Source organism: Melanerpes formicivorus, unplaced genomic scaffold (assembly GCF_026170545.1).
Source record: "Melanerpes formicivorus ecotype bairdi unplaced genomic scaffold, bMelFor1.0.p_v2 SCAF_7, whole genome shotgun sequence".
Taxonomy (NCBI): Eukaryota; Metazoa; Chordata; class Aves; order Piciformes; family Picidae; genus Melanerpes; species Melanerpes formicivorus.
This window is the reverse complement of record NW_027142359.1, coordinates 26530378-26553824: the sequence shown is the minus strand read 5'-3', so window position 1 is coordinate 26553824 and position 23447 is coordinate 26530378. Positions and strand designations below refer to the sequence as shown.

Here is a 23447-nt window from a genome sequence, read left to right as displayed (position 1 = left end):
CTAAGGTCAAGCTAGACTACATCCACTGGTCTCCCTGCATCTACCCATTCAATTACATCATGGAATGTTAGCAGATCAGTCAAGCATGATTTCCCTCTGGCAAATCCATGCTGACTACTCCTGACAACATTCTTCTCTTCCAAGTTCCTAGAGATGACCTCCAGAACGAGCTGCTCCATCATTTTTCCAGGTGCTGGAGTGAGTCCCCTTTGGAGCAGAGGCAAGGGGAGCTCAGTGCAGTTTGTGCTCAGTCTGCTCTGCAAATCACTGCCAAAAGGCTGCAGGTCTGCCCAATCTGTAGGGTGCAGTGTGCTTTGCACAGCAAGTCTGCATCTTGGCACAGTGGTGGAAAGGGTTATTTACTGGGGGGGACAAGGCTGCCAAGAGCCCCCAGAAGCAAGAAGGAGCATCAAGGTGTTGCCATTAGGGTTAATTGCTTTGATATGCAACTAGGATGTGCAGAAATGGTCTAATCATCATCAGCCTCTTAAGAGGGCAAACAGGTGAGAAAGTCAGAAGTAATACAGCACCTGAGTGCAAAGAGGCTCTAATTAAATACTCCTGCAAATTAGTGACTCATTTAGAAGTAAAATGATTTAATTTAAACTCTGGTGATGAATTAATGTACACCTGTTCCCACCTTTAAGGCAAACAAATGAGTAAATAAACGGTAGGATGATGGGCTGCTTGGAGAGCAGTCGAAGCCCTTACATAGAGCGGCACTTGGCAAGCCTTATCTCATCCCTGCACCATGCTCTGCAGCCCCTGACTATGGCAGCCCTGCTTTATCTCCCTGCCCTGCTCCACAACTGCCCAGGCACTGGGGGTCTGCTCTTGTTTCTTTCTGGGGCTCAAGAGAATCACTGCTTCATCCCAAAACTTGATCAGACTCATTCTTCCTAGAAAGCAGAAGAGCTGGGAAATTGGAGCAAAACGATCCAGGAACAAACTTAAAAGCATCATGACTTTTACTTTTGCTGTGCTTTAAAGTGACAGGGGAGATGTAAGACAGCAAGTATAAATTAAGAAGCAGCTCAATTAGCAAAATTCCTCCTTCCCAGCATGGAAGTGCAAGAGGCAATCTCTCCAAAGCAGCTCAGGGATCCCTGCTGCTACTGACATCAACATAAAGACACAGCCAGGCTATTTAAATGGGAATGGGCAAAGGCTCTTTGCTTGACAGACTCAAGAGCACTTTACCAATGCCTTGAAAACATCCCTGGGTGCCAGTTTGTCTCTCAGATACAGTCCACTTTGGGTTTGTTTCTCCCCTTCCTCAGTGCAGCTCCAAAATCCATCTGCATGCAGACACCCTGCAGCTCCCTCCACTGCTGGCAGGCATGGACATCCTGGACAGACAGACCTCTGAGGCAGTACAGCAGCTTGACGGGCCCTGGCTGTGGCAGTGGCCAGGGCCCTGTGCTGCTCAGCAGCTCAGGTGGCTGCACAATGGCATGGGGAGGGGAAGGTGCTTGGGCTGTGAGTGCTTCCCAGCCTCCTGTGAAATCAAGCACATTAGCACAGGCATTGACCACTGTCAATCTGTGCTGCGTCTCAAATGAGGACATAATGCGCTCCTGAATCAATCGCTGGCAGCACTTCAGCTTTATTACTCTTATTACCGGAACGTGAGTGCTGCATGCCTGCCAGGCAGCCTCTCCATTAGCCCACGAAACCCACAACATGCAGCTCCCCAGGTGCTACCTGGACCCTGGGTCTGGCACCTCCTGGGCTCACCAGCCCCAAGGACCCAGGCACCTCTCCTGCTGCCTAAGACACCTTGCCAGGGCTATAGGCATGGGAGATGCAATGTCCTTGGTGGCTTTAAGGAAAATGCAAGAGAACACAGGGTTGGGTAGGCCAGCAGTGTTTCTCTTCATACAGACCTGCAAAGTAGGGCTACAGTGGGAAGCAGGAGCACAGGCAAATCTTGTACACAACCTGAAGATTATCATGGAGTAACATTCCGGACAGTAGTGCACTGCCTGGCTCTTATCACATCCAGCCTACTCAGCTCCCCGGGGGCTGTCCACTGGAGGGACATGCTGAAAGGACTGGGTATGAGGGGCAATGGCCACAAGTTGCAGTTTGGACATAATGACAACATTTTCCATTTAAAGGTGGTATAGGATCTAGCCCCAGAATGGAAGCTGCCACAAGGGAGCAGGAAACAGCCCTGGCTGGACACAGTCTGTCCCATGTTTGCTAACACCAACAAAGGAGACAGCAGCACTCAGCTTGCTGGATCCCAGGGGAAGTAAAACATGGGCTTGGTGAATCCCACAGTGAAGGTGGGAGAGGCAGTGCCCTCCACCCGAGGGCAGGATCCTGGCCCACATCTACAGGCTGCAGCATGGGAAGGTGGCCCACAGGAGGAGCTCCAACACAGCTGCAGTGCCTGCCATAGCCCGCAGATAAATAATTAAGGGGCTCAGCCTCCCTTCCACTTATTTAATTCCATTAATCCCACACTGTAAATTCACTGTAGCTCTCACTGTACACTGAAAATGAGATACTCTCCTAGGGGTTGCTGCCAGACCCTAGCATCTCCTGCAGCTCTGCTGCATGCCCAGGAGAGTATGGTGGGGCTATGCTATGCCCCATGCCAGAGCAGCCTGCAGCCTGTGCCTGCAGCTCAGTTCCTGGCACTTGCAGTTCAACCTCTTCTGTCATACCAGGGGTGCTAGGAGGCCCAGATGGCACTGGTCCCTGCCCATGGCAGGGTGAGGGCAAACCTGCAGCTCAGGAACCTGCTCTTGCTGCTGCCAGCACACAGTTTTCTCTGCTGGCTTTGTCATATTGGACTGCTTGACCATGCAGCGTGGCAAACTGGTGTGAGAAATATTATTTGTTCTGCACAAGAATGGAGATGAAGTGGCTCTGAAAAAACTCTGCCACTTTCCCTCCTCCTTCCCAGGTACACATGGAGGTGCTGACAGGTCTTGTTTTGTGTCACCTGTGTCTAAGTCACCCTGCCATTGCTCGCCCAACCAAGTGCTGCACTGATGGCTCTGGGCAGCTGGCCTCAGTGCTTGGAAGTGCTGTTAAATATTTGCTTTCTGTCTGGGGTGGCATTGCTCATGGAGCATGAGCCATCTATAAACAGCCCTGCACCCCATGGAGATGTTAGGCTGCCAGGCTGCTCTGCAAAAACACTTAAAATGCAACTATTCCAAGGCACGATCAAGCAGTAAATGGACCTTGGGGGTTCATCTGTGATGCTTTCGTCCCTTGGCTCTCCCTGCTCATCTGTGCTATGCCTGCTCTGGCAGCGCTATCATGTCATGGGGAAACAGGTCACCACTCAGCTCTGTGTGGGTCTGGGGCTCACACAGTCCTAGAGAGAGTGCTGGGACTGTATCATCACTTAATGACTGCAATTGCACAGTTTGACAAGGTGTGGCTCCCTGCCTCTCGGGCTCCCGCAGGGGCTGCACGGCCCGCTCCCCTCCCACCTCCGCTATTTCTGCATCCACTCTGCAAACTGCCTTACTCAGCAGTGCATGCTGTGCTCATCCTGCCCTCCACCCCTCCCATCACAGGCCCAAAAGGAAGCTGTTGCCTTGCCAAACCCCCACACACAGGTGTGACACCAGGATGGCAGCAAACCCCTTGCTGCAGTAATCCTGCTAAGACATCTGCTGCTCTCTGCATACTCTGCCCAGGAATTTTCTCACTGGCATTTCAAATAGGAAATGACTGATGGTCCCCACATGCCAAAAAGAGGCAACCTCTTCTGCTTTGGGGTCCATCCTAGTGTCAAACACAGTATGAGACTGTCACGTTCTGCAATTTCTAACTGATAAGGAGTTAAACACAGCAGAATCCAGAGGAAAAAAAAATACATGCAACAATCAGCTACTTAATAGCTGCTTCAACATGAAAAGTACAACTGATTGGTGCTCTCAACCAGCCATGATAGTCTAAAGAAAGAGAAACGAGAAGAGAGAGGCTCATGAAAACAGCCAAGAGAATTTACTTAATGCTCATTTTTCCCCAAATGGTTCCCACGGCTCAGTATTATGCTGCAGGCTCCAACTGGCATGGGCCTAGCACGAGGATGGGAGTGCAGAGATGCTGGCTTTGGCGGAATTTCCACCGTGCAGCAGAGGCACAGCCTGCCTGCAGTGCAGGGGACAGCCCTGCCTTAACATTTCAGCTGAACTTGTAACAGAAAGCCCAAAGCAGCGACTGCATAAACTGGCACCACTGGCAGGACACAGATGGACACACAGGTGAGTACAAGGGAATCACATTATTCCTCTAAATATTTCCCAAGTTGCAATGCAATGCTGTAGCTGGTGACAGCTCAGCTCCTTTCTGGTCTAGACAGCAGTATGTAAAGCCTGGGCTTTACATACAGGGCCTGTGCTTGGCATCCTGAAGGAAAAAGGAACTCTGCACCTTCCTCAGACACAGGCAGCACACCCTTTGAACTAGCTGGAATTCGCCCCTTACCTTCTCAACATGGAGATCTGCTTTCCCTTTCCTGGCATATATAATCCTACCTCATGGCAAAAGTTCTGATCTCATCTCACAAATCAGTGTAGGGTTGCTGCAGAACGGAGAGACCACAGGCACAGCCAGATAACAATTCAAACAGAAGAGATAACACATGCAAAGGACACTTCCCAAATTTATTCCCTCCTTAATACTAGTGGGGAGTTTATTTACAATTCCCCTGCAGCTCAAGAAGGTCCTGCATGTAAGCACAGGAAAACAATCCTGCCATTGCTGCTCTCACAGCTGCAGAGGGACTTCTCCAAACTTTACACATTTTCAGCCTAGTCATTGAGCATGGAGAGTGGAGAGAATGGCAAGGCAGTCCTAGTGCACAGCCCCCTTCCCCTCTGTGTGTGCACTCCTTGGCAAGTTGTCTTCAGAGCAGAACAGGAATGGAGAGAGCTGGGCTGGGAGAGGATGGGGAAGTTCACCAAACACTCAGCACATGCCTGTGCATGTGAGCAAAGGAAGCATTGGTGAAGGGTGCAGACAGGACCTATTCAGGGGCTCCACCAGAGATCCAGAGAAGAGAAGGAGCATGATTCAGCAGCTGGCAGCTCAGAACTGCAGGGCAGAGTGAGCTCCATGCAGAGAGGAGAGCTAGGACTGCTTTGGGGCAGTTGGAAATTAGCAGCATTTCTGGTGGCAGATACCAAATGTCACATCCTAGTGACAGCAGAGTCCAGCAGTGTGCAGGGGGAGATCAGATGGGGAAAGCAGGGATGAAAATCCAAATGCATGCTTGCCAGCAGTGGAGGATGGCTCAGAAAGCAAAGCTTTGAATGTAGATGGAAGGGAAGGGGCAAAGGATGCTGTGGACTGAAATACCTCAGTCAACCTGCATGGAGAGCAGCCCTCACAGAGCAGAACAAAGTTAACAGTGGGCAGGTAGAAATGAGCTCCCATTCATTCCTTAGTCTATAACCATGGTGGGAGTGCAGCAGGCTGCTGTGCATTCAGCTGCAAGGCCTTTTCCTGGTACAAGTCATGCTTCAACCGCTCAAGGCAAGTTCCCACTGTTCTGGGGCTGGCAGGGAGAGCTGGCAGGCTCTCAAGCCTGGCTCAGGGCCTGTGCAAGCGATGCCGGTGCAGGGGAGGCACAGCCCAGCTTCCAAGCCTTCCCCGCTGGGGGTCCTGGCCAGCATCGCTCTGCCTTCACCGGGACGCTCTCACGCTCACCTCGTACTCCTGGGAGAACTTCAGCCCATCATTGGCCTTCAGCCTGTCGATGTTGTCAGCCAGGTCCGTCACAGGGATGGGGGGATGGTCGCGCATGCCTGCAAGCAAGACAAGGTGGGAGGAGGGAGAGGAAAATGGTTACGGCCGAGGAAGGCTCGGCACCATCTCGTGCACAGCAAACCCGACAGGTGGGCGCGAGGCGGACAGGTGTGAAGCACCGGGCGGGATGGATGGGCAGTCGGCAAGGTCGGACGGCATGCTGCACACACTCTCAGAGCACATGGTTCGGTGAAACAAAACAGAAAGGTGATGTGCACGATGTGCATGGCCGGGTGGGCATGCTCGGACGGTACAGCCGCTGGGCACACAGAGCAGGCCGCACGGTGGGCGGGGGCTCGGGCAAGCCCCCCGAAGGAACGGGCACAGGACAGGCTGGCAGTGCGCTTCCCAGGCTCCTGTGTGGGCTGCCGGCGAACACACCGATTATCTGGCGCTCACACCACCGAGGGCTGAGGCTGATCCTCTTGCTAATCCCTGACAATGGCATTCACCGAAGGGAAACTTGCCCAGGCCTGTACCAGGGAAAATCTCTGTAGATACATGTGCACAGCTTTTTTTTTGGGTGGGCAGATGCTGCCCCAGCCCTTGGGGAGCTAAAGATGGGAAAAGGCCCTGTGGAGTAACAGCTGCTCCCCCTGATCAGATATTGCACAACCTAGAGCTGAGGAGCAGCTCTGCCCACAGCTGTGTAACTCGGTGCTTTGCAGTGGTGCTCTGGAAGCAGAGCCAGATCCAGGGCCTAAAATCCAGCCCCACTGGGCTGGCTTGTGCAAGGCAGCATGTGCAGTGATGTGCCCTGCAGCAGCTTCTGGAAAGACTGCTGTGAGCTGGGACGCAGCTCAAGCTGTGACACAAATCTTACTCTAAAGCAGGGATGCACCATATGGATCATCCTGGGCACAGCCCAAGCCAGAAGAGGTGATCCCACAGGTCCTGCACAGGGTATAGGTACTGTGGAGGTCTGAACGTGGAAATGGGAGGAGCCCTACCTAGGCTCTAGGATTCAAGGCTCAACCACCGCAACCTCTTTCGCTGAAGCTGAGATGGTGAATTGGCAAGAAGATGGCTGTGAAACAGCTCATCCAAAGCCTGGCTCATCCAAATCTCAAGGCTCGTGACTCCATCAGCTGCTCTGTGGGTTTCCCAGAAATCCCACGTGGGTAATAATGATTATTAATAGGCTGAAGCTGTTGATTCACACCCAGGGAGACAGGCTGGAGTATGTCCAGGAGCTTCTAAATAGCTCAGGAGGCTGGATGCTGCCACAGATGGCAGTGATGGGCTGCTGAGGTGACAGAGCAGTCCCCATGCTGACTACGGTGCATTTTACACAGTGGTGACAAGTCACTAGGTGATAACACGAAGTGTTACATCATAGCCACTGCACAGCAGGGCTCCTCACACCTCTGCCAAAACCATCTGACTTTGTTGCACATAGGCCAGACCTGATCCAAAACACACTTATCCTTCTATCAGTAAGCAGAGCTATCCACGCATGGCCTGAGCACACAGACAGATGGAGAAGATTCTCTTCTGTCTTGCTTAAGTCCTCCCTGCAAATGGTCCTTGGTTTGCCACTTCACCCATCAGAATCCCTGAGGTGGTTGAGCAGGCCCTCAAAGACAACACTCTGATCTCTAGAGGCTGCAGAGCCTCAAGAGCAGCCTGTGCAGTTACTAACAAGCAATGGAACAAGAATAGTGTGGGACCAAGGCAGAAGTGAGAGGCTGGAAGAAAGAGTCTGGAACTGGGTGTGCTTATCCCAGTGTGGTTATGTATGAAGTACAGCAGAGCCATTTCTCATCTCTGCTGAGAAATACTACAAGGGGGTCTTTGCAATCTTCAGTTCTGCTGGCCAAAGCAGTGTTGCACCATCAAAGGAGCTGCAAGAGCAGATGGGCAGGAAGAGTTCCCATTATGGTGAACCTAGAATGATTGCTGCTGACAGTGTAGGTCAAGACAGAGGAGAATTGTACCCACTATCAGGACTTCTATGTGCTATTCCAATGACTCTGACAAGAGGACAGTGAGCTCTCCACCAGGCTAGATAGGCTCAGAGGTCTCACAATGCCTGCAGGGCTGCAGCCCCTGGCTCTGCTCCTGGAGAAAACTATTTATTCTATGTACTTCTTTCTCAATTCCTTTGTGCACACACAGATGCCTTGTCCATCAAGCAGCAGGGAGGACACACTTTTATGGCTGCTTGAGAGTGAACTTGAAGCTCATGAGAAGAGATAGAGGTGCAGTTACACTCCATACAACCTGCTAGAGCAGGAAGTCCCTCTGCTCTGTGCCTAGGACTCTGGTGCCAACACCACCAAGCAGACCAGGTGCACAGCAGTTCAGGGAAGATCAGCATCCCTTGGCATCCATTCTGGCAAAGGTGACCCAGATTAGGGAAGCCACTTTGCCCGAGGTAGGAGGAGAGTGTGCTCAGCTACTGGGCTCAAGACCTCTCTTCAGTGTGTCCATTAGTGGTTTTCAGCTGGCCGCTCCCTCCAGAACAGCCAAGCTTATCTGTCCCCATACTGGGCCAGCTGCAGGCATGGTGCCCCAGCAGAGCCTGGCATGCCACTGCAAGGAGGCAGGAAGCCTGGGAGCAGGTGAAGGGCTGCCACAGTGCCCTGGCAGCCTAGCACTCCGCGCCTTCAATGGAGCACTGTGCTGCGGTGAGCTGCTGTAGTGCCGTGCAAACAGTACCCAAGCTTGGCCCCGTATGTCATGTCAGAAAGTGAAATCACTGCTGCTCTGCAGTCTGCTGTGAGTGAGGGTGACCTTCATGACATCGAAACAAAAATTACAGAGACGAGAGAGAAAGGGAAAGAAAAAGCAAAAGGTGTCAAAAGGTAAGTACAGGAGTTAAAACTAACTTGAGATATTCTGGCAACTGGGGACACTGGCACCTGCAAAGAAAAAATGGGGCAAGAACAGAAATCCCATTAGCCTTCAGTCATCATTGCAGAAGTTCAAAAAATGGAAAGACAAGAGATGAATGGTTGGGCTTGATGATCTTAAAGGTATCTTTCAACCTAAAGGAGTCTATGGTTCTTACAAAGATGCAAAGGAAAGCACTATCTGCCACAGCACCAGGAGCCTCCCTCCCTCCCAGGACTGTTTGCCCAGCCCCAGAGGCTGCTCTGCAGCTGGTCCTTACATAATGGGCTTCTGCCTCTGGCCACTGCCACCCCCTGATGCTGACAAATGTGTGGAGCTAGAGGTGCTCGCAGGAGACTTGAGTGCACAGGTCTTAATCTGACACCGAGAGCTACATTTGTCACTGCACACCACTGTCCATGGCATTGTGCCCAAGAGGAGCCAGTAAAGGCAGGTAGATGGCAGGTACAGGGGATGTCTGTGCTGCTTGGTGGCCAGGAAGACTGCACTCAGACCCAGCAACCTCTACTCAGTGCCCCTGAGCCTCCAGCTCGCTTGCAGCTCATTGCCAATGCAATTCAGCCTCATTTCATGGTGTATTGGGACACTGCCTGGTCCCATATCCTCTTAGTGACTTGGCACAGTAGTACATTAGTACAGGGAGGCCAACAGTGGGGGAAGTAACCCTTATCTGAAGTAAAAACCATGAAAATGAGAAAGCTTAATATTTAATAACAGTAGCCCAATTAATTATGCATTGAACAACTTTTCCCTGCTCAGCACACTCCAGCAGGGAGACCAGCTACTGAAGCATGCAGGGCTGGTGGCCAGCACCTCTTGTCAATGCATCCACACAGCACTGCCTCAACCTTGAGCAGGTGACAGGGGCAACAGCACTGGCCTGCTGGGCTCAGTGGTTTTCATGCCTCCTCATTAACAAGGACAAGCTCGTCAGGAGCTGGAACAATCACTCCTACCTGCATGACACCCACTTTCCCCCTTCAGAGCCTCACAAGTGATGCTGGGGGAAGGAGGTGGGGAGGACACAGTGATGTCACTTGATGGGGGAGCACTGACTAGCAGCACCACAGGGTACTGCTGCAGTCCTGAGTGAACTGGACACTTTGGGTTGTTTTTGTCTCCCCAGAGAGCTCTGCAAACTTACCAAATGAGTCAGAATCTTTGGCTTATCCTTAGGCACATGCTGGAAGAGATTTCCTGGAACCCTCCTTCCTACAGGTGTAGCAAGGAATGCTTGTTGTGAACATCCCAAACTTGTTGGAGATGTGTGTAGGACAAGCCTGACCCATCACACTCCTCTGTGCAATGTAAACCATGAGCACACAGAAAGATGGCTCTTGTGTCCCTGGGTAACGGAGACATGTCACAGAGGTCTGTCCCCATGCACAAGTGTCCTGGAGCAGCCCTGCTCAACACCTTGCACCTCCTCAAGAAGCTGCATGCTGTTGCTGACTGTGTGACTCCCTCCCCTAGTGCTGCTCACAGTGATCTGCCTGGTGGGATGTTCTTCCTCTAGCACAGGTGTCTCCCTTGCTCCTCATACCATTTTCTTCCCATGCTGCAACACCATGCTGCTCTGTGTTGTGGCAAATTAATGTGCCAAATCTGCTGGCAACTGCACATCTCTACCTGTGAGAAATGCCATTGGTCCTGCCTGGGAGATGCACCAACTACAGACCTGTGGCATGGAGAGTGATGTGCTCGTGAAGCTCGCCTCAGGTCCGAGCTAAACTGCTGTGAGCAACAACAGGAAATGCTCCTCTCTCTTACCCTCCCTCCCAGAGGCAGGTTTACACCAGGAAATGGTCCCTTCAAAACTCTCCTGTTAGATGAAAGCTCTTAGATGAATGAGCAGCAGGAGGAAAAGGAAAGTAGGTTACAGACCAGGAGGAGCTGTAAGTTAGAAGAGAGCTATATGTGCCTCATTTATTGCTGAACTGCTCCTTCCATCACAAAAGCCCAGGCTCTCCCCACTTCATCTAGGACTTGGACTCTCTGAAAGCCTCTGAATGATTCAGGGTGAGTCTGTCTCTGCTGCAGTGGCAGGTACTGTGCTTTTGATGCCATCAGAGACGTGCAGACACAAAGCAGTGGCACGAGACCTTCCTGCAGCACAATGTACAACTGCCTCCACGGGCTGGCAAATGAGCTACACTCAGAGGCACCACGGCGCAGCGCAGCGCAGGCATGATGAGATGCTCTGCAGTGAACAGTCACATACAGAAGGCAAAAGTTTTTACTGAACTCTCCTCTGTGCTGGAGACCACTGTGACTAGAAACACCCTTCACTGGGCCAGAGCACTGGCTGGGGAGCAATAAAAGTGGCAGGTAGCTCTTCTTTACCCTTAGCTGAGCAGACCAGGATAGTTAGCACACCAAGAACCCCAGGATGAAGCTGCTGGGATACCCTCAGCAGCACAAGGGCTCTCTACCTCCTGATCACCTCAGATACAGCCCCTGGCAGCACAGCTCTGCACCAGCTGTGCTCAGTGCTGAATCTCAACCTGTACCAAGCCAATGCAGCACTCAGGAAGAACAATACAGGTATGGGCACTGGTGAGCTCTCTCAACTCTTTGTGGAGGCTCCTCTTGGCTCAGGATAACTGCAGTGAGCTTCATGTAAGGTCTGACACACACCACACACTAGGCTGTCCCTGTCCAGGTTCCCCAGCCTTGTGTGCCTGCAGTGACAGGACCAGGGAGAAGGATTTGTAGGATTTAAAGACCAGAGACTGGACACCTGAGTATCCTTTGTCTAAGACTCCTCTGTGCTACTGTGACTGAGAAGGTGCAGAGGTTCTGGGGTGGAAGACTGCAACTCCTCCTCTGCCACACAGATCTGGTGAAGGGAAACCAGAGGAGGGGCACAAGGGGGTTAGCTGCTTCCTACCTGGAGTCTGGTAGTTGAGCCGCCTCATCTCAACTGGGTCAGAGGAGTGTGCCAAGAGTGAGTCCTTCAGGCCGATGGAGTGCTCATCCTTGGAGGAGGGGGAGTGTGCCCTTTTCCTATGGACAGAGAGAACAGAGACAAGCAGGTGAGCTCTGGCAGAGACCAGCATGACCCCCCCTGATAAGGAAGGAGTGTGGGTCCCTGCATCCCAGACACACAGCTCCATCCCAGGCTCCCTGGTGTTCTGGCCAAGTCCCATCCTTTTCTGTGCTTCCAATTCCCCATCTATAAAACAGGAAGGATCATATGTAAGAGATGGCAGAGGTTTGATTAGTGAGGCACTTTGAAATGTGATATTTTCTGTGACATTTATTAGAGAAAAAACCAGATAGATGCAAGTAGTTGTTTCCTCTTTCTCTAGGAACTATTTCCTGTAGTGGAAGGATATCATAATTTTTCCCCCCCCCAAGTATTAGAAATATTTAAATATAGAATGCTGTAATATAATAGTGTAAAGGCTCTTCAGGGTGTGTTTTATTGGGCCATTAATACATGTCTTGAATGGTTGAAGGCACCCAAGGCGTGTATTAATGGAACAATAAAATACACTGTTGTCTCTTCATGCTATATTTATGCCTAGAGCAATGCCACCACCGCAGGCTCTTGCTTGAATTCACAGGCAAAGCAGGGACAGATCCAATCACAAAGTGGACAAATGAGTATTAAGGAAAATCCAGCACTGCAAGAAGGGTTCTCTTAAGTCCCACTTCCTGCCCTGCAGCAGTGCTGGGCAGGAGCTGGACAGCAGCACCCCCTTCTGAGTCCGTGCTGACCCTGACACTTCATCAGTGTGCTGAGCATGCAGCAATATGCAGAGAATTTGTCTTTTGGCTACAGCCCCCAAATGGATTTTTCCTGATGATGAACCTTTCTGATGACCTGATGTTTTATGGAAGAAAGGGAGCTGCATCACTTCTAGTCTGCATGAATGCTACCACATTTACCATCCTGCAACTCACAAGTCTCTGCTGTCTACTTCTTTGTGAGGCATTTTGAAGTGCCCTGAAGGGTTGTCAGGTTCTGCACAGAGGCAGCTGTGTCTCTGAGTGGTGGTTACCCCAAGTCACATGTGATCAGAAATGCTCTGCATAGGCACAGGGATGCCATCACTTCCACAGAGAGCTGTGTGTGCTGGGCTGGCACTCAGGAGAGGCAATTAAGGAATTTAGTGCATAAATCACGAGTGAAACCTGCATTCCTACTGTGGACCAGCCTGTGAGCAAGCTCCATCTGCAGCCGGTGGCTGCACCAAACGCTGGAGTTGTTCAATGGGGAGGACCAGCTTGGGAGTCTTGCACTACTCTGAGTTATCTCAACATCTCAGAAGCCTTCTAGCTGCCTGGACAAAGACAAAAGAGCTGAAGGACTGAGAGCATTGATAGAAAGGAAGGAAAATACATGGCAAACAAATAAAGCAGTGTTTCTTCTATCAGGAACAGGATGTGCTGTGTGCTACTGTGTACCAGTCCCTGAGCCTTTGAGAAAAGTGGCCCAGCTTTTCTGGGGACTGGGCATAGCACAGAGCTGATGTTCACCACTCATTTTAGCCCAGTCAGGGCAATTGCTAAATAAGCCTCTAGGTCCCAAGCCATCCACAGCTGCTCAGCTTCAATTCCCTTCCACTGTAGATTTGACACTGTGAACATGCTGCACAGGAGAAAATGCCTTTAAAGTGAAGCTGGACAGCAAAAAGTGTAGGCTAACACAGCATCACCACGAGCAGGAGGGTGGTGCTGGAAGGGGATATGCTGCTGCAGCATGGGCTAGGACAGCAGGGACATAAATGACAGCTCTGAGCACAGAGGGCTGTTGCTGCTTTCTGGTACTCCACCCACATCAGGCTCTAAGACAAAGCAAAGCTTAGCCAAGCTGGGCACAGTGTCTGTGGGGCACAGAAATCTCTCCCGAAGCCACTTCGCTCTCCACAAAGATCAGCAAACACTTTCTTACAATTGCCTGGTATTCCCCTGAAGCTTCCCCATCACAGACTGCAGGGAAGCACCTGCATTCCTGATGGAACAGCTCTCAGTCTGAAGTGACTGAGAAAACAAAAGCCCCCGTAACTGCTGCTGGTGTTGGTTTTTTGATTGTATTTTAATTGCAGAACCAATCTGGGAAGTCTTTATGTTGGAACTGTCTCCCTAGGAGCCGTGAGATGCTGACAATTGCTAGGAAGCTGATACCTTTGAGGTAACAGTCTGTGTACCCCCCAGGGCTGGCATGCCCCACGCTCCCAAAAACAAAGATGCCCCTTAGTAGCTTCAGGCTCAGGCTTTAAAAAGAGGAAATAGAGTTGAAATTTTAGCAAAACAAGGAGATAAAATGGATTCATACCTTTCTTGCTTACTAGATCCAGGGAAGAGCAGAAACAGAAGAAAGGAGATGATCAGTGACACAGAAAGGCACTGACTGCACATGCACAGCAGAGCTCCACTTAATCAGCCAACAAAGGCAGCTCCCTGCCCCTTGCTACAGATACATATGTAAATAGAGAGTCCAGGAGGAGCAGAACCTCAGAGCTGAGCTGATAGAGAATGACCTACTGTAATTGAACAGGCTACTCCAACACATGCAAATGCAACCTGTGGCTCCTCAGGAGGACTAACAATCATCTCACACTACAGTTACAGCTCTAGCAGGACCGCTCTGCTACACAAAAGCAGGTGGTTGCTTCAGCAGGGAGCACGGTGTGGACGGTCCTGATCTGCCAGGCATGACTGAGAAGTTTCAAGAAGAGAGCTCCTACTTTGACCTCAGTCGGTCATATCCATTGCCCTGTTCTCACCACCACCTTTCTCTAGACCAAATCACAGTGGTAGGGAAGCCTACCAGAGACCAAGGAGGCAATTTCCACAGAAAACAAGTATGACAGATGCCCCCAAGGCTACAAATCCCAGCTGAGACCAGAGAGTGTTTAGACTGGCTGTAGGGATAGAACTGTTCTCATCTGTCCCACCGGTCACGTTTCCAGAATTCACAGCAGCTCTGTGTCCTGGCAAGGATATTAATCACTTTCTGCATACCCAGCCCTTCTGCTCTTTTTATATAGCAGTCTTCTGCTATGCCAGGTAGAGATCTGCTCCTCCCCACGACCATCAGGGCCTGTCTATCAGAGCACCCCACAACTGAAGGACGCCAAGAAGGTCTTGAAGGTGCCAACACCTGTAGTGCTTGTACCATAACTGCTGTGTCTGGGACTGGATCTCACCTTTTGAAGAGAAGTATAGCAATGACAATGATGATGATTAGTATCACAGCCAGGACAGGTCCCATCACCCACAGCATCTCTGGTTCATCCTGCTGCTTTGCTGAAGCCACTTCCATCACGATCTCATCCGAGTAGGGGCTGGCTGCATATCTCTTCTGAACAGCACCAGCAGGAGAAGGAGAGAAAAAACAACCATCTGTTATACTAAAGCAATAGCTATGTCCCTGAAATGAGGAGGTTTCCCCTTGCCTTTGGCTAGCAGGGAACAGTCATGCTTCTCAAACCGCAGCAGCACACCATGGGATTCTCCCTCCCTCAGCATCAGCGGAGGTCACAATGCAGAAACAGTCTCTTCCTGGTGTGAAACGTTCCCAGTGCCAGCAAATTCCTGGCTGGCAGACCTGGCCTCGAGGTGCCAAGCTGGAGCAGCCCAGCTAAGAAGCACTTGCCAGCCCTGGATTCTCTTGTAGCCAAATCATGAGCTTTTGAATCCCAACCAATAGCACAGTGGGACTGGCTGATGATTCCTAAGTGGTTTATAATACCTACTGTGCTGATACCAACACATCTCTCCAGGACAGAGCTGTATTAGCAAACCCCCTGCTGGGCTAGATGATTTTTTTTTTTAAAGGAATAAAATGACAAGAACATTTTCTACCTTATGCCTCAGCCATCAACAGACTCATGCTTACAGGTTCCTTTCCAGAGACTCCTACAATCTGGCAGCCCAGTGATTTATAACCTGAGGGGACAGCTTCCTAGCCCTCCCAGCAAGATAGGATTAGTAGAGACCCAAACCCTTTCTGCAGAAAAATGACACTGCACCTGGCTTGTTCTGCTGCTATGGCTAAGGCTTATGGAGCTGTGCTGTTCCTTCACAGCTCAGCCTTGCTGGGTCAGAGGGGTTAAATGCTGTAAAAAAGAAATCTTTTCCCCCTATTACAAAGAGCCAAAGCTGTATCAGTTTAGTGCCTGTGGCTTTTGAGCAGCACCTGCTGCCCAGCACTAGGGAATCAGAAACACTCTACTCTTGCCATAGGACTTTCTGGTCACTGGAGAGGTGCCTGTGGATCTATAAACTGCCTGCTTTAAGGTCCAAGTTTAAACACAGATGTCAGGTGTGTGTGCAGGTGAGAAGGAGAAAGGGAAGAAATCAAGCGTGCTGGTGTCACACAAACGCTCATCTTGATATCCTCTCACAGGTACTCTTGATCCCAGCCAGCCTGGTTTCAAACAGGCATGCAGCACTGAGAATGCTCTTATCTGTGCCATCCTTCTGGCAGCACACACAGGTGCAGCATCCTAGCTGCTCTCCTCAGATTTACCGGCAGTCAGAGATGCCACTGGCTGGAGGGGGAGCATGGCAGGTGGTTGCTCTTTAGTCTGAGAAACCTCTCAGCCCTACAAGATCCTGCTTCAATGATGCTGAAATAGCTGCTGGCTCCTGGTTCAGCTCTGTTCCCAGAGAAAGTCTGCATGGGATCACTGCAACCCATCACCCTGTTCCTACAAGGGAACCCTTGTCCAGTTCAAACAAGACAGGCAGTCAGCAACAGCTCTGTCTGAACACAGCAGAGACAAGATCATCAGTGGTGAGAGGATGGGGCAGAAAGCTTGGGGCTGCTCTTTGTACAAGCAAGTGGCTATTCTGCAAGGAAGGCACAAAGGCTCTGCTGGTGACTACCCAGAAAGGTTAGGGGGAAAGACTATGATGACCTGTGCAGCAAGGTAACGTGTGTCCATCTCCTAAGCTTTGTGCAATGAGACAAGATTCATATTTTTGCAGACACATTTCAGAGATGCCTCCTTCCAAGAGAAAACAGAAGCAGAAGAGATCAGAAGGACTGTTATCTCAGTGACATTTCCAAAGGCAGACTGTGAGGTGCAGGTGCCCCTGCTCTCAGAGATGGTGTTTCAGCCACACTCCCCCTTGCCTTTGAAGAATGGCAATGCTATGCCTGCCTGCTGACACTAGAGACACAGCAAGCAATTTAGGAGGAGCTGAGTGGGGGGAGGTGGTGCACAGCCTTGGACACAACACCTCATGCTTCAAATGAAAATGGATGTGACACAGAAGGAGATGTAGAAAGGTGGTCTCTAGGAGCAGGGTGTAATAACTCTGGTGCCTGGTGGTTCACTGAAGGGCTATGGCAGATCTATGCTAGCCAGATGATGAGGATAGTTTGGAATCAACTAGTTAAGGTCATCTCTTCCTGACAGGAATTGCCAATATAGCACATCCTGAGGCCTCTGCCTTATCTTGCTGTTAATCTGTGACTCTCCTTCCCTCACAAACGTGCACATCTTGCCACAGGAACACGTGAGCTGGATAAGTAATGAAGAACTTGACCAGCTCTAATGAGCCATTAAAAGCAAATGAGACTGAGGAAGGAAGCTGCACCTTGGAAGCAGACCAAAGGATTCTGTGCATCTCTATTTCCATTATTTACACAGTTGCCACTGCTACTGCTGTCACCATCACTCCTGCTCTGTGTACTGGACACTGATGGACAGGTCTTGCTGTGCTGCTCCCTGCTTACTGCATCAGCTAATCTCTTCTCCCTCACGTGCCCAGCCCCTATGTGCATGGTGGCACACAGGTAACAAAGGCATTGCTTATTTGCCTCTAGCAAGGAGAGAGATGGGAGCAAGAATGTCTATGCAGCAGGCATCTGTAAAGCTTTGCTTTGCTGACAACCCACTGTGATGGAAGGCAGGTTTGCTTCTCTAGATGTCATCTGGGAGTGAGATCCTGGACACAGAAGGCCTGTGAAGGAAGGTTTGTGAAGGCAGGTTTGCAAGGGGAGCATCCTTTTCAGCACAGAGCCTCAACAACCACTGTGCAGGGTAGGATTTCAAGGCTCTGTTTTGCAGTCACTTACTTGAACCAAAGCAGAATGAGAACCTATCCCATCACCGTCTTGTGTCAAGCTGTGCACTGGGTACAGACCAGAAAGCTAGAACGGAGCTTGTGTAGAATGTGTGTGTTGATGCTACTCTCCACTCTCATTTGTTATGTCAAACATACGTGCCATTTCCCTCCAAAAACAACATCTATCAAGTCAACTCCCACGGCTGCCTCAACTTGTGGAGAACAGCTATGCAGCCTCACTCTCCTCTCTGCAGAGAAAACTCCATCATCCCAGCTTGCAGTAATTGTTCACCCTGCTGGCACAGTGCCTACCTCAGCTCTGCTAGGAAAAGCTGTGCCCCCCAGCAGAAAGTCCTTACCGTGTCTCCATCCTCCAGTGAAGCCAGCACGAAGCAGCGGTAGCTCAGGTCCTGAGACAGAGGCTTGTTGTAGAAACCTTTGTAGTTCTTCTCATCCCCCAGGGTGAAGGTCTCGGGCAGCACATCCACTTGAGCAGCAATGTAGGGCTTGAGTCTGTCTGCTTGGCGTCGCTGGCGCCTGCTCTGGCTCCCTTGGCTTATGGCCTCTAGCAGCTGGGGACAGACAAGGTACATCACTATTACTTTGCCCAGTGTGACACCGCCTTATGCTGTTACCTCAGTGGCTGCAGGTCGCAGCAGAGCAGAAAGGAAGGGAGGGGAAGACACTGGGTTTGATTTGGACACAGTAGTACCCAGGAACCAGAGAGGTGCATTATCTGTTTAGGCATTGTTGGGTCACCTGTCAGAAGACCCTCAATGCAAACACCTCTGCTGGGATCTCAGCTTTGAGAGAGCCCTGGGAATGTTAATGCTGAGAGAGCCAGGCTGTCCCATCACCCTGAGTTAAGGTATCCCAAGGGGCTGGGAGGGAACTGGGCCACATTTTGTGGCCCAACTATCCATCTGGACAGCAACTCACAATCTCTGTGGACACTGGATACGAATTACATCCTGACACTGATGCATAGGGGAAAAGTGAGGTTTGCTGTGTCTCTCCCATCTGTCAGTGCCTCAATATTTTACTTGCTGCTGGGTTGCAGGCAGAGCTTTGTGTAAATCACACAGAATGGAACAGATTTCATGGGATGTTCAGAGGAAAAATAGCAAATTTCATAGTCAGCCACAAATTCATAAGAAAGGATATAAACACACAGAAATTGAATTACACTGCTAAGAAAGGCCCTCAGATGTTTCAAGATGTTTTTCTAATGAATAAAAACGAGTATCAGGTTTGGAAAAGAAACTCTAATTTGAAATGAAGGAGGAGGCATGAAATACATTTCACACAGGAATGTATCAGTGCAGCATTGTTAGGGCAGACAGGGAACGTCAGTGGGGCTGTGGACAGAGATCTGCACACAAAGCAACACTGCTGTGCTGAGATCACTCCCTCTGAGGAGAGAAGGCTGAGTAAGGCACCTTCTGCTCTTTCCCCTTGACAGCCCACCCTTGCTTTCTTCTCAATGCTCATGCTGGAGCAGTTTAGGAAAGCTACAGCTTCTCATTGCAGTATCACCCCCCCAAAAAAAAAGGGAAATAAAAAAGGAAATAAAACGATGGAGAAATTTGTTTCACAAATATCCCTGTAATTACAGGGTGCAAAGGCAGAAAGATAGTCTATGGACTGGGGAGTTTGCTCCATACACACATCTCTTGGGCCCTGCTTGAAATTACAGCTGAGCTCTTTGGGGCAGAAAGCACAGCTGTATGCGCACGGGCATGGAACTAACGGGCTCCACTTATGACTGAGGGTGCTGGATGCTGCTGCCACTTACATCTGTAACAGACCCCCAAAGACTGCACTGAGAGGACTCGAGGCTTGCAGAGTTCAGATCCTGAAAAATCTGAAAAGTAGCACTGCTGGTGCAGAATTTATTCAGCTGTCTTCTAGAAGTGCATTGTGTTACAATCCTTGGCTGCATGGGCACACACAATCTTTTCTGTAACTCTGCTGCTTTGTTCAATACACAGGACAGACAGTGCTTAATCAAAGAGCAGCCTTTCCATATTTTGTTTCCTTCTCTGCAATATGCAGCCTGAGGCCTTGTTTATTGCTTACTATTCAAATCCAGCTCTGAAGACAAAATTAATAATTTCCTAGTGGGCTTTTCTGTGGTGCTGATCACTACAATATTACAAGTGGTTCACAAACACTAACAATCTTATCTCCCAAACACCCATATGAGGTGAGATGAAAACGATTAACCTAATTTTACAGAGGGAGAACAGGGACATTAATGTAAAAAAACATCCACTAATTCTGAATATCAAACTGAAAAGCCAGCAGCTTGGTTTGTTTTTAAAGAAGCCTCAGCTTTTTCACAGCACTGACTATCCAGCAGAGCTCCTACTGGCTTTCTTTGCAGCTGGGGATGCTTAGGCTTTGCAAGTGAGGCTCCAGGATCTCAAACCGTGCAGCACTCAAAAAACCCAACCAGAATGTGCAAGAGAGTAACTGCTAATCAAAACTTTCTTTTAAATCATTTGACCAGGGCTGGGTGAAATGGAGAGAAAGCCATTCTCTCAATAGCTAAAGCTCAAAACCAAACCATTTCCTCTCATCCAAGTCTTCTGTTTCTTGTGACATCTTCCTACTTCTGCAATGAAATGGTGCAGGAGACCTACAGATGATGGCTCTCCATCACACAAATGTGCTTCCTGTGCAGAATATGCTGCAAGATGGGACCCCATGGAACAGACTAGGCAATCATGTAATTAAAGATTAATGATACGCCAGGGCTGACTTACATCTTCTAACACTTTGTAATTTCTGAGTGCTTCAAGCTTGCAACTTTGTTCTCTTAATGGACCTTGAGGTGTGTGATCTCTGGGAATTCTTCCTTATTGCTTTGGGGGATGTGTGTGAGGTGGGGGTGGGAAGAATAATCCCACAAACCCCTCGTGTGGGACTCTCCTGGCATCCACACAGGTACCATGCCACATGTTGGAGACTTGTGTATGGAACAAGCTTCATCTTAGGGTGAATGGGCTGGTGATGCTGAAAGCCTTTAACAAGTGGGAAAGGAGCTTTGTGGGTTTTGTTAGATACCAGAGCATGCTCTTTATCCAAACTGCAGGCTTAGGTCCTGCCCAAAGAGGGAAAAGCCTCCTGGCAGAACAACTTAATAAACTGAAAACATACCTTTCTCTCCTAGCTTCTTTTCAAAATCAGCATAGCTGCTTCAGCTGAAAAAAGCTGCAAAGATTGCACAACCCGAGACAGGACCTGTCCTGGGCAGACTGCTGAGACACTGAAGTGTGGTCTCCTAATGGAGCACATTCAGCTTGACTCTAGCCTCCTTCCTACATGCTGTCACCAGCCCAGAAAGGCTGAGTGGGCATGGCACATCTCACAGCGCCCCCCATCTCTGGTGTGCAGCCCACACCTATGCCACTGCACCCATGCTCTTGCCAGGAGGTCATGGCAAAGCTTGCTGGGTCACTTGGGAACCACTTCCATCACAGCAGCTGCTACAGACTCCTACCTGGTCCAGCTCCATCTCATCAGGCGTCCGCCACCGAGCAGTTGGGCTGTTGGTGCTCTGATCTGCTGGCACAACCACGATGTAGTACCACCTGGGAAGGAAGGAAAGCACAAGCACTGGATCTTAACTCATCTCTCTGGCAGGTCACCAAATAACATGTGCCATATGCCTCTCAAGGATGACGTGCTCCTTTCCCTGCCCTTTAAGCCGCAAAATGGTTCAGTAAGGAAGAAGCTGGGTTTCCAGCTGTACAAGAGACGAGAATACTCCCGTTAGCACTCATTAGGTTAATGAAGATCTACAGACTGTGCTCCAGAGGGTGGTGCAGGAGCTGTGAGAAGGACATTTATATAAACGGATTGTAGCAAAAACCCTGGGGGAAATTGTGCTTCAGCACAAGGATACCACAGTAACAAATAAGACTTCCACCAACTTGCTTTTTTAATCTCCTTGAGGCTTTAGGCATTATTTATTTAAAGGATATTATACAGTGCCAGAGAAAGTCTCTCCTGATCCTCAGCTGTATCTGGAGTATACTCACCAGAGTGAGGGCAAACTGTCAGAGAACTGTCTTAATTTCATTGCATATAAATATTTGCTCAGAAGGAGCCAGCAGTGTGAACCTGTGTTATGAGCAAATGCCTGGCACTGTACTGCAGCCTGCTTGAGAATTCACCTTGAGGTTACAAAATCCACAAGTTGGCAGAGGTCTGCCCTGCCTTTTTCCACCCACCTGTAGCCCTCCACCCTGCTTCTTCCACCCAGGCACAATACCCACCTAACAGGTACAGCGGTCTGGACTTTGGGAAGGGTAAGTGTGAATTTTCCTTCCTGTATGTACTTGTTTGTGGCGATGGGTTTGCTTTGCAGGACGTCAGGAGCGGTGCGGATTGAGACGAGGTGCTGGAGCCCCCCAGCACTGCTCCCGCGGTTCATTAGCACAAAAGAATAGTCCGTGTCTGGCTGGAGGTCACTGATGAGTTTCTTCATTGAGTGGCCGTCCACCTCCACACTCTGGCTGTTGTATAGAATCTGAAACAGGAAAAGGACACACTCATGCAGCTGACAGCTGCTGCTGAAAACTCACACTCAAAATAGCACCATTAGAGATGACAATGTGGCTCTGAGCCCTCCCTCAGGTGGCTGGGTTACTCTGTGTTTTGTAAACAGCCATGAATCTTTAGTTAAAGAAGAACAACCCCCAGCAGAGGGTTGAGCTGTGCTCCCTGTGCCTCACAGTGATGGGGCACAGAGGGGGTCATGTCAGCAAAGCCAGGGTGGCCAGTGCCAGCAGTGAGGCTGGTGGTGCCACACGTGCTGCTCTTCAGCACCGGGCTGGGGGAGGAATCCAGATGGCTTGCTTTGCCCTCACACGGAGATGAATGGGTCTTTGTTTCTTGTTTCATGAGACTACAACACACAATATGCTTTTGGTGTAAAATCCCATCTGCTTTAAATTGCTGTCACTCCCATGTCTACCAGCTGATGCCTGATCGAATGGCTAATGCAGAGTATCCCCCTCCTAGCAAGGTGACCGGTGGGGGGTGGGGGTGTTACACGCCTCACAAATGATCTGACAAATCCTGTGCAGGGCTCACAAATTGGTACTCGAAACAGGGCTCTGCAGGTGTGACACCCTGTTGCCATGACAACAGATGCTGGTGCTGTGGCAGCCGTGGGCAGGAGATTGGTGCTGCTTTTCCCTGCTGTGCTTGCAGTGAGGGGCTGCTGGTCAGGGTAGGGCAGAGCTGGTGATAGCCTGAGGCAGCAGGCAGCCCTATACACAGCTTCCCTCCTTGGGCCCACCAGCCCCTCAGCTAACATTTCCTCAGTGCCCTGCTGCAGATATGTAGGACCCTCATCTCCCCCCAGACACAGCAGCCATGGGCCCTGCTGTATTAGACGCACCAACCAGACCATCTGGCCTGGGAACCTGATTCTGCTGGAACAATTCCTGTACCCCAAAACTCTGGGCACCGCCTCTGCAAAGCCAGAAACTCAATCAGCTCCTGGAGACAAGTAGGTCTAGAGAACTGGAGAGACTAAAAAGTTCCCCAGGTGTGCTAAACCACATGTTTCCTTCCACTGGGTGACTGTCCAGTGTGGCAGGGGAGTGCTGGATTCCCCAGAGTGGTGCAGAGACAGCATGGCAAGAGCTGGCAATGGCAGAGCTGCAGCATGTTAAACCATGGCAACTATTACGTGTTATATAGGCAGAGACCACACAGTGAAATGTGCTCTTTCCAACAGTGGCCTTGAGAGAGAGAAGACAGCT

General features: G+C 50.2%; 1 protein-coding gene across 8 annotated transcripts in view; it reads right to left on the bottom strand.

The window, feature by feature from the left end:
* The window catches only part of PTPRF (protein tyrosine phosphatase receptor type F), a 430746-nt gene that overhangs the window by 22724 nt on the left and 384575 nt on the right, over positions 1-23447 (bottom strand). For 5 of the 8 annotated variants that reach the window (XM_068141543.1, XM_068141542.1, XM_068141544.1 and 2 more), the window contains 7 exons: positions 21951-22204; positions 21173-21263; positions 18027-18239; positions 14796-14950; positions 11528-11643; positions 8613-8645; positions 5683-5780 (listed from right to left, as the gene is read on the bottom strand). In XM_068141543.1, coding sequence (XP_067997644.1) covers positions 5683-5780; positions 8613-8645; positions 11528-11643; positions 14796-14950; positions 18027-18239; positions 21173-21263; positions 21951-22204 — 960 coding nt within the window. The remainder of the gene's footprint in view (positions 1-5682; positions 5781-8612; positions 8646-11527; positions 11644-14795; positions 14951-18026; positions 18240-21172; positions 21264-21950; positions 22205-23447) is intronic. The other 3 variants (XM_068141545.1, XM_068141546.1, XM_068141549.1) reach the window with 1 other exon arrangement.